This window comes from Nerophis lumbriciformis, linkage group LG23, assembly GCF_033978685.3.
Source record: "Nerophis lumbriciformis linkage group LG23, RoL_Nlum_v2.1, whole genome shotgun sequence".
Classification (NCBI taxonomy): domain Eukaryota; kingdom Metazoa; phylum Chordata; class Actinopteri; order Syngnathiformes; family Syngnathidae; genus Nerophis; species Nerophis lumbriciformis.
Genome location: NC_084570.2, coordinates 41,505,774 through 41,516,660, shown reverse-complemented (window position 1 = coordinate 41,516,660; position 10,887 = coordinate 41,505,774). Strand labels below are relative to the sequence as shown.

Here is a 10,887-nt window from a genome sequence, read left to right as displayed (position 1 = left end):
GTATGTGGGTAACAACATTTAACTATGTATATATATTTCCCAATTGGTTTAACTGCCACCCGCCTGAATCTATTTAAAATCTATTTTTTTTAAATTTCAATCGCCCGACCCGACCCGCTGATAAAATCAAATTTTTTTAAATTTCATCCGCCCGATTCGCGGATAATCCGCGGACTCCGCGGTTGTGCCCGCAAACCGCGCATCTCTAATATATATATATATATATACACACACACACACACACACACACACACATATATATATATATATATATATATATACATATATATATATATATATATATATATATATACATACATTATATATATATATATATATATATATATATATATATATATATATATATATATATATATATATATATATATATACATACAAACCCTGTTTCCATATGAGTTGGGAAATTGTGTTAGATGTAAATATAAATGGAATACAATGATTTGCAAATCATTTTCAAGCCATATTCAGTTGAATATGCTACAAAGACAACATATTTGATGTTCAAACTGATAAACTTTTTTTTTTTTTTGCAAATAATCATTAACTTTATAATTTGATGCCAGCAACATGTGACAAAGAAGTTGGGAAAGGTGACAATAAATACTGATAAAGTTGAGGAATGCTCATCAAACACTTATTTGGAACATCCCACAGGTGAACAGGCAAATTGGGAACAGGTGGGTGCCATGATTGGGTATAAAAGTAGATTCCATGAAATGCTCAGTCATTCACAAACAAGGATGGGGCGAGGGTCACCACTTTGTCAACAGATGCGTGAGCAAATTGTTGAACAGTTTAAGAAAAACCTTTCTCAACCAGCTATTGCAAGGAATTTAGGGATTATCATCATCTATGGTCCGTAATATCATTGAAGGGTTCAGAGAATCTGGAGAAATCACTGCACGTAAGCAGCTAAGCCCGTGACCTTCGATCCCTCAGGCTGTACTGCATCAACAAGCGACATCAGTGTGTAAAGGATATCATCACATGGGCTCAGGAACACTTCAGAAACCCGCTGTCAGTAACTACAGTTGGTCGCTACATCTGTAAGTGCAAGTTAAAACGTTCCTATGCAAGGCGAAAACCGCTTATCAACAACACCCAGAAACGCCGTCGGCTTCGCTGGGCCTGAGATCATCTAAGATGGACTGATACAAAATGGAAAAGTGTTCTGTGGTCTGACAAGTCCTCATTTCAAATGGTTTTTGGAAACTGTGGACGTTGTGTCCTCCGGACCAAAAAGGGAAAAGAACCATTCAGATTGTTATAGGCGCAAAGTTGAAAAGCCAGCATCTGTGATGGTATGGGGGTGTATTAGTGCCCAAGACATGGGTAACACACATCTGTGAAGGCGCCATTAATGCTGAAAGGTACATACAGGTTTTGGAGCAACATATGTTGCCATCTAAGCAACGTTACCATGGACGCCCCTGCTTATTTCAGCAAGACAATGCCAAGCCACGTGTTACATCAACGTGGCTTCATAGTAAAAGAGTGCGGTACTAGACTGGCCTGCCTGTAGTCCAGACCTGTCTCCCATTGAAAATGTGTGGCGCATTATGAAGCCTAAAATACCACAACGGAGACCCCCGGAGTGTTGAACAACTTAAGCTGTACATCAAGCAAGAATGGGAAAGAATTCCACCTGAGAAGCTTAAAAAATGTGTCTCCTCAGTTCTCAAACGTTTACTGAGTGTTGTTAAAAGGAAAGGCCATGTAATACAGTGGTGAACATGCCCTTTCCCAACTACTTTGGCACGTGTTGCAGCCATTAAATTCTAAGTTAATTATTATTTGCAAAAAAAAATAAAGTTTATGAGTTTGAACATCAAATATGTTGTCTTTGTAGTGCATTCAATTGAATATGGGCTCAAAAGGATTTGCAAATCATTGTATTACATCTAACACAATTTCCCAACTCAAATGGAAACGGGGTTTGTATATATATATATATATATATATATATATATATATATATATATATCTATATCAGTGACGTGCGGTGAGGTTGATGGCTGGTGAGGCACTGACTTCATCACAGTCAGATTTACAAACATATGAACCCTAAAGAGTATCTTATTCACCAATTGATTGGCAGCAGTTAACGGGTTATGTTTAAAAGCTCATACCAGCATTCTTCCCTGCTTGGCACTCAGCATCAAGGGTTGGAATTGGGGGTTAAATCACCAAAATTGATTCCCGGGCGCGGCGCGGCTGCTGCCCATTGCTCCCCTCACCTCCCAGGGGGTGATCAAGGGGATGGGTCAAATGCAAAGGACACATTTCACCACACCTAGTGTGTGTGTGACAATCATTGGTACTTTAACTTTAACTTTAACTATACACATACAAACTGTAGCACACAAAAAAGCACATTTAACTAAAAAAAAACGTTATTATGGTCTTACCTTTACTTATAAATGAAGTCCATGCGCTGCTCCTTTTGAACAAAAGCATCGATGACTTGTTTATAGAAGTCTTCCTTATCTTTCTTCAGTTTTAAAAGTCTCTCTGTCTCGATGGAGATCTTCTTTTAATTATTACCTCCTGCTTCAATTGAAAGTTCAGTTTAGAAAACTGTTTTATTTTAGATATGTAATCCTCCATGTTAAAAGTCCAGGCGAGAGGAAAAAATAAACGATCGCTAACTGTTGCTGCTTGTTGTCACTTCTTCTGCAGCCGAGTAGTCGCAAGAATGATCTCTGGGATCACTAGCGCCCTCTACCACCATGAGGCGGGATTACTGCGAGCCTCACACAGCGCGTCTTCGCAGCCGTTTTATGATTGCTCAGCACAAGAAATACGTTACACACATACAGTTGTTGACAAAATACACTGTACATTATATAGCTCAGCTAACTAAACTATGGAAATGTATAATATAATTCATATAGCAATACGGTCTCACTGCAGAGCAGGCCAGCAGTTAGCCGAGTCATTGCGCAATCCATGGTGAGGCTCAACTGGCTGCGGCTCACCGCAAGTCTCTTCTCAGTATTTGAACGGCAAATGTGAAAATTCAGCGATTTTAAATAAAAATAATCTAAAACTGGTGAAGTTAAATGGAAAATAACTTTACAGTATAATCACTGGATACATATAACAGTTAAAAAAAAAATGTTTCTTTTTACATTTTTTTTCTTTCCATGTTGGCACGTGAGGCCCCGCCTCACCTGCCTCCCGTGACTGCACGTCTGTGATATATATATATCCATCCATAAATCCATTTTCTACCGCTTATTCCCTTTTGGGGTCGCGGGGGGCGCTGGAGCCTATCTCAGCTACAATCGGGCGGAAGGCGGGGTACACCCTGGACAAGTCGCCACCTCATCGCAGGGCCAACACAGATAGACAGACAACATTCACACTCACATTCACACACTAGGGCCAATTTAGTTAATTTTAAAAATACATTTTAAACATGTTTTTAGGCCAACACTGCACATTAAAGTCGGAGAAGCTTTTGTAACCTGTCTGGAAAAAGATACCAAATAATACATTAGGAGAATGGTGTTGAATCCAGAATTGATTCTGAACCAAATCGTCACCCCAAGAATCGGAATAGAGTTGAATGTGAGGTGCCCCAAGATTCTCATGCATGAGGTTCCAGTGAAGAAAGAAACATGGCATGTCTGCTGTGTGGACTTAGGACTGATGTGGATCACCTAAGGACTTTGGTCCTGGTGGGAACTAACTGGGCTGAGATTACTTCCTGGTCTATTTTTTTGGAGCAATGTTTAGCTGAGAGTCCTTAAAGTAGTGGAAGGGTGAAGATCTCACCTCCTCCTGGCGCTCGTCACCTTGCACCAACCAGACCACAGACGCTTGCGGGGAGCGAGGAACACATTCCAGGAAGGTGCTGTTGTTCTCCGCCCCGTAGACCACACCATCCTCCGTCTCCTCCACGTCCTCTGGTGAGGGACACAACATGGTCATGGTGTCAGGCAGGAGATGTTTGTGGGACTGGACTGGACAAACACCGAAAATATGTTGGCCTTGCAGGGTCACGACAAATAACCACTTCACATTATTCAACCTGGCTCGCCACCTCATTTAAAATGGCATGCCAAGCAATTTGTGTTCCACCACTTCATTTTATCTGGCCCGCCAAAAAAAATAATTATACCCCTCACATTGTCACCTCATATACCACCTATAAGGTATTTTGCCACATTATTTGATATGGCCCGCCAAATCATCCATTGTGGCCCGCCACATTATTTTACATGGCTTGCCACATTATTTATTGTGGCCAGTCACATCATTTTATTTGGTACGCCACAATATTTGATGTATCCCGCCACATAATTTTAGATGGCCCGCCACATCATTTTAGGTATTTTGCCACATTATTTTATATGGCCTGCCACGTCTATTATTGTGGCCCATCACATCATTTTATGTAGCCTGCCACATTATTTGATGTAGCCTGCCACATTATTTGATATCTATATTTTAGATGGCACATCACGTCTTTTTATGTTGTCGGCCACAATATTTTACATGGCTTACCACGTCATTATTGTGGCCCGTCATGTCATTTCATGTTGTACGCCACAATATTTTATGTAATCCGCCAGATAATTTGACGTATTTTGCCACATTATTTTAGATGGTCCGCCAAATCATCCATTGTGGCCCGCCACATTATTTTACATGGCTTGCCACATCATTTATCGTGGCCAGACACATAATTTTATGTTGTACGCCACATTATTTTAGATGGCCCGCCACATCATTTTAGGTATTTTGCCACATTATTTTAGATGGCCCGCCACATCATTTTAGGTATTTTGCCACATTATTTTATATGGCCCGCCATGTCATTTTTGGTATTTTGCCACATTATTTATTGTGGCCCATCACATAATTTTATGTGGTACGCCACAATATTTTATGTAGCCTGCCACATTATTTGATATAGTCCACCACATTATTTTAGATGGCCCGCCACATCATTTTAGGTATTTTGCCACATTATTTTATATGGCCCACATCATTTTAGGTATTTTGCCAAATTATTTTATATGGCCTGCCACATCATTTATTGTGGCCCATCACGTCATTTTATGTCGCCTGCCACGTTATTTGATGTAGTCCGCCACTATATTTTAGATGGCCCATCACGTCTTTTTATGTTGTCGGCCACAATATTTTACATGGCCTGCCACATCATTATTGTGGCCCGCCACATCATTTTATGTTGTACGCCACAATATTTTATGTAGTCCGCCACATAATTTTAGGTATTTTGCCACATTATTTTAGATAGCCCGCCAAATCATCCATTGTGGCCCGCCACATTATTTTACATGGCTTGCCACATCATTTATTGTGGCCAGACACATCATTCTATGTTGTACGCCACATTATTTTAGATGGCCCGCCACATCATTTTAGGTATTTTGCCACATTATTTTAGATGGCCCGCCACATCATTTTAGGTATTTTGCCACATTATTTTATATGGCCCGCCATGTCATTTTTGGTATTTTGCCACATTATTTATCGTGGCCCATCACATAATTTTATGTGGTACGCCACAATATTTTATGTAGCCTGCCACATTATTTGATGTAGTCCACCACATTATTTTAGATGGCCCGCCACATCATTTTAGGTATTTTGCCACATTATTTTATATGGCCCACATCATTTTAGGTATTTTGCCAAATTATTTTATATGGCCCATCACGTCATTTTATGTAGTACGCCACAATATTTTATGTAGCCTGCCACATTATTTGATGTAGTCCGCCACTATATTTTAGATGGCCCATCACGTCTTTTTATGTTGTCGGCCACAATATTTTATATGGCTTGCCACGTCATTATTGTGGCCCGCCACATCATTTTATGTTGTACGCCACAATAATTTATGTAGTCCGCCACATAATTGTAGGTATTTTGCCACATTATTTTAGATGGCCCGCCAAATCATCCATTGTGGCCCGCCACATTATTTTACATGGCTTGCCACGTCATTTAATGTGGCCAGACACATAATTTTATGTTGTACGCCACGTTATTTTAGATGGCCCGCCACATCATTTTAGGTATTTTGCCACATTATTTTAGATGGCCCGCCACATCATTTTAGGTATTTTGCCACATTATTTTATATGGCCCGCCACGTCATTTTTGGTATTTTGCCACATTATTTATTGTGGCCCATCACATAATTTTATGTGGTGCGCCACAATATTTTATGTAGCCTGCCACATTATTTGATGTAGTCCACCACATTAATTTAAATAATAATATAATAATAATAACTGGGATTTATATAGCGCTTTTCTAAGTACCCAAAGTCGCTTTACATGTAGAACCCATCAATCATTCACACCTGGTGGTGGTAAGCTACTTTCATAGCCACAGCTGCCCTGGGGTAGACTGACGGAAGCGTGGCTGCAATTTGCGCCAACGGCCCCTCCGACCACCACCTATCAATCATCATTCAATTCACCGGTGTGAGTGGCACCGGGGGCAAAGGGTGAAGTGTCCCGCCCAAGGACTCAACGGCAGCGAGTTTTGGATGGTAAGAGGCGGGGAGCGAACCTGCAACCCTCAGGTTTCTGGCACTGTTGCTCTACCCACTACGCCATGCCGCCCGTCACATCATTTTAGGTATTTTGCCACATTATTTTATATGGCACACATCATTTTAGGTATTTTGCCACATTATTTTATATGGCCCGCCACATAATTTTTGGTATTTTGCCACATCATTTGTTGTGGCCCGTCACGTAATTTTATGTGGTACGCCACAATATTTTATGTAGCCTGCCACATTTTTGATGTAACCCAGCACATTTTTTTATATGGCCCGCCACATAATTTTTTGTATTTTGCCATATCATTTATTGTTGCCCGTCATTCATTTTACGTGGTACGCCACAATATTTTATGTAGCCTGCCACATTTTTAATGGAGTACGCCACATTATTTTATATGGCCCGCCACAACATTTACTGTGGCCCGTCACGTCTTTTTATGTTGTCGGCCACACTATTTTATGTGGCCTGCCGCATCATTTATGAGGCTGTTTGACATTTACATTTGCTTATTCACTGTTTCATGTGGCCCTCAATAAAAATTAGTTGCCTTAAGTAGTGGAGTCAAACAGGCAATGCATCAATTTGACATCTTCAAATTGATGCTAAATGTTTCTAAAAGTAGAATTTAAGTTCAAGCAAATAGCAGGCTTGGACAAACTTAGGCATGCCTTTTTTATGGGGGCCACAAATTGTCATGGTAAAGATAAGTAGCAGGTTTGGCTGTAGGCAACCTCCTGATGCATTTTTTAAATCAAGTCTCCAAGATGGCAGTAGCTGCAGCCTAAGTGTTGCAGAAGTCATCCTTCTCCACTTTCTCATGCACTCTGAATCATTATGAACTCCTAGTACTTTACCACCAAAGTTCTGGTCCAGACATTGCAGCGCCGGGTTCCCGTGCCTGATGTCCTGTCGGCGGTAGCGGCGCTTGCTGCCCGGCACGTATGGAGCGCAGGAGGCGCCGTCCCAGGCGCAGTAAGGGTCTCTGGCCAGGCAGCACTCGGCACACGCCTTCCCGTAGGTCTGGCAGCGATGCAGCTTCACCTGGGCCACGCCCGCCCCGGAGCCCAAGTACAGGGCTTGCTGAGGAGAGCAAGGGCCCAACAACTAAAACATTTTGATCTTTTTTTTTTTTTCAAAACCATGACAATTTTTTTTAACCTCAAGTTTGATCCCAGGCACCCAGAAGACTCTCAGTTTAAATTAGTCACATTTATTAGGTGTTTAAATTGTTTTTGTTCAACACTTCAATCTCTAGATCAACTGTTCATTTAAAGTTATTTATTTTTTATGTTTTATGCCCTTTCTGTCAAAACGCTGTTTTTATGGCAAAAACACAAAATATGCGACGTGTTTTTTGTTTTTTTTAAATTATCAACACTGTTGTATTATATTTTTTATTACTTTTTCATATTTTTCTTGTTTGTTTTATGCACTTTTCGCCAAAGAAAACACACAAAATATACAATATTTTTTATAGATTCTTTTATATTTTATTACTATCAACACTTAGGTCTATATAATTTTGTATAACTTTTAAATGTTTTTTGTTTGTTTGTTTGTTTTATGCCCTTTTGTCAAAGAAAACACAACATATGCAATATACATATTTTTTTTTATTTTATTTTATTTTTATTTTTTTTATTGTTTTTTACTGTAAACACTGTAATTGTTATTCTTTTTTTTAATGTTTTTTGTTTGTTTTGTTATGCCATTTTTGTCAAAGAAAACACAAACATATGCAATATTCCTGTTTTTATTTTACATTTTTTACTACCAACACTTAGGTCTTTTATAATATTTTATAACTTTTTCATGTTTTTTGTGTGTGCTTGTTTTATGCCCTTGTTGTCAAAGAAAACACACAAAATATGCAATATATATATATATATATATATATATATATATATATATATATATATATATATATATATATATATATATATATATATATCAAACTTGTTTTTACTATAAACACTGAGGTCTATTAAATTTTTTTTAATTATTTTTTCATACTTTTTTGTTTGTTTTATGCCTTTTTTGACAAACAAAACTTAGTTTATTTTATATGGCAAACACAATATTTTCTCCAAATTTTTAAGTAATTAACGCCTTAAATACTGCAGGTCAACAATTCATAACAACATTGATTTTGAGTCATTATTATGTTTTTAGTGATGACAGTTTTAAAGACAAAAACAGCCTGCATGGCAGCTTTGTGTCAACATTGCAACTTTTTCTTGTTACATTTGCTCTTTTATTCCACTTTAATGTTTTTTTTCCAATAGTATTTTTGAAATGTGCCATTAAAAAATTAGCTATTGGCTACAAATGGCCCCCGGGCCACACTTTGGACACCATTGCTCTACATAATAGGATTTTGCACAAAAAACTATGGTTATTAGCAAAAAGAACCAACATGAAGTCCTAAAGTGGAAAAGTTGGCTGACAGAATGTTTTGGAGGGAAGTGGACTTACTCTTTTCACGGATATGTCCAGCGATGTGATCGGCGTGGGCACCTGCGGCGACAACGGCACGCTATTTAGCGAGTGTGAGGAGACATGCGGTCTGCGTGGTGAGAGACACATACTTTGAAGACTTGGAGCTCCTCCAGGGTCACCTCTTCTGTTTCCAGGCTGTTCCCAGCATGCAGTGCGATGATTTTCAACACGCTACCGACGTCTGAAACACATTAATTAACACGCTGTAAAAAATCAAATCGAATCTATATTCACAATAATATTAACACGCTGTAAAAAATCAAGTCAAATCTATATTCACAATAATATTCATTAACACGATGTAAAAAGTCAAGTGCAATCTATATTCACAATAATATTAACACGCTGTAAAAAATGCAGCGTCAAATTCTGCTGACTGAGACTTGGTTTCACACCAAATTTCTGTAAATAGGAAAAGGGTACCACTGTTTTTTGTTGTTTTACTGCCAGTCTTTTTACTGTACATTTTTAAGTGTTTTTCACTGAATTACTATAATTAAAAAAGGTCAAACACTGGCGACTAAGCTGTCAGTTTTTTTGGGGTTTTTTTTACCGTAAAACCTATAGTCATTTTACAGTGCTTTACTGTAAATAGAATAATAGTTTTGCATTAATTTTGACACTTAATTCCGGTGACTGAGCTGCCATTTAAAAAAAAAATTTAACTGTAAAATTGACGCTGGTTTTAATGCCGTACTTCTGTAAATTTAAATAAAAACAGTACCGCTGTTATTTTTTGGTACAACTCTGGCGACTAAGCTGCCATTTTTTTTCATTGTAAAATTTATGGAGGGTTTTTTTTACAGTAAATTACTCTAAATATAAAACATTTTGCCAGTTTTCTTTACTGTAAAATTTACGGTGGTTTTTACACCAAAATTCTCAAAATTAAAAAACAGTACCACTGTTATTTTTTCGCTTAAATTCTGGCAACTTAGCTGCAATTTTTTTCTTTACATAAAATCTACGGTTATTATTTTTACGGTGTATTACTGTAAATTGAATGTCGGCACAATTTTGGCGATTGAGCTGCCAATTTTTTAGTTTATCGTAAAATTTGCGGTGTTTTTTTTTACACTGAATTACTGTAAATAAACAAAAAACAGTGCCACTGTTACTTAAAAAAAACAATGTGACACCATTTTTCTATTTACAGTAAAGCACTGTAAAAATAACAACCGTAGATTTTACAATAAAAAATAAACTGGCAGTTCAGTTGCCTGTACTTTAAAATGTATGGTCACTATTTTTACGGTACATTACTGTAAATAGGAAAAGGGTAGAAGAGTTATTTTGACGATAAAATTTGGCCGATCGAGTTGCCAGTTTTTTCACTATAAAATTTACGGTGGCTTTTCCACTAAATTACTGTAAATTATAAACCAGTACCACTGTTATTTTTATGGTAAAATAGCTGCCTTTTTTTTTTTTTTTTTTTTTTTTTTTACTGTTAAATCTACGGTCCTTGTCTTTACAGTACATTACTGCAAATAGAATAATGGTCTCACAACATTTTTTACAGTAAAATTCTAGTGACTGAGCTGCCAATTTTTTTTATTGTAAAATTTACAGTTGTTTTTACACTAAAATTTTGTAAATTAAAAAGAGTACTACTGTTATTTTTTCGTACAAATTCTGGTAACTGAGCTGCCATTTACTTTTTACCATATAATATACGGTTGTTATTTTTACAGTGTATTACTGTAAATGGGAAGTCGGTACAATTGTGACGATTGGCTGACTTTTTTTTTTACCATAAAATTTAGGATTGAGTTTACACTGAATTGCTGTAAATTTAAAAAAACGGTGC

The 10,887-nt window shown here is 37.6% G+C and overlaps 1 protein-coding gene across 3 annotated transcripts in view; it reads right to left on the bottom strand.

Moving 5' to 3' along the window:
* Window positions 1-10,887, bottom strand: part of sema3bl (sema domain, immunoglobulin domain (Ig), short basic domain, secreted, (semaphorin) 3bl) — a 192,731-nt gene that overhangs the window by 9,621 nt on the left and 172,223 nt on the right. For 2 of the 3 annotated variants that reach the window (XM_061985522.2, XM_061985524.2), the window contains 4 exons: window positions 9,167-9,258; window positions 9,054-9,095; window positions 7,433-7,658; window positions 3,802-3,989 (listed from right to left, as the gene is read on the bottom strand). In XM_061985522.2, coding sequence (XP_061841506.2) covers window positions 3,802-3,989; window positions 7,433-7,658; window positions 9,054-9,095; window positions 9,167-9,258 — 548 coding nt within the window. The remainder of the gene's footprint in view (window positions 1-3,801; window positions 3,990-7,432; window positions 7,659-9,053; window positions 9,096-9,166; window positions 9,259-10,887) is intronic. The other variant, XM_061985523.2, reaches the window with a different exon arrangement.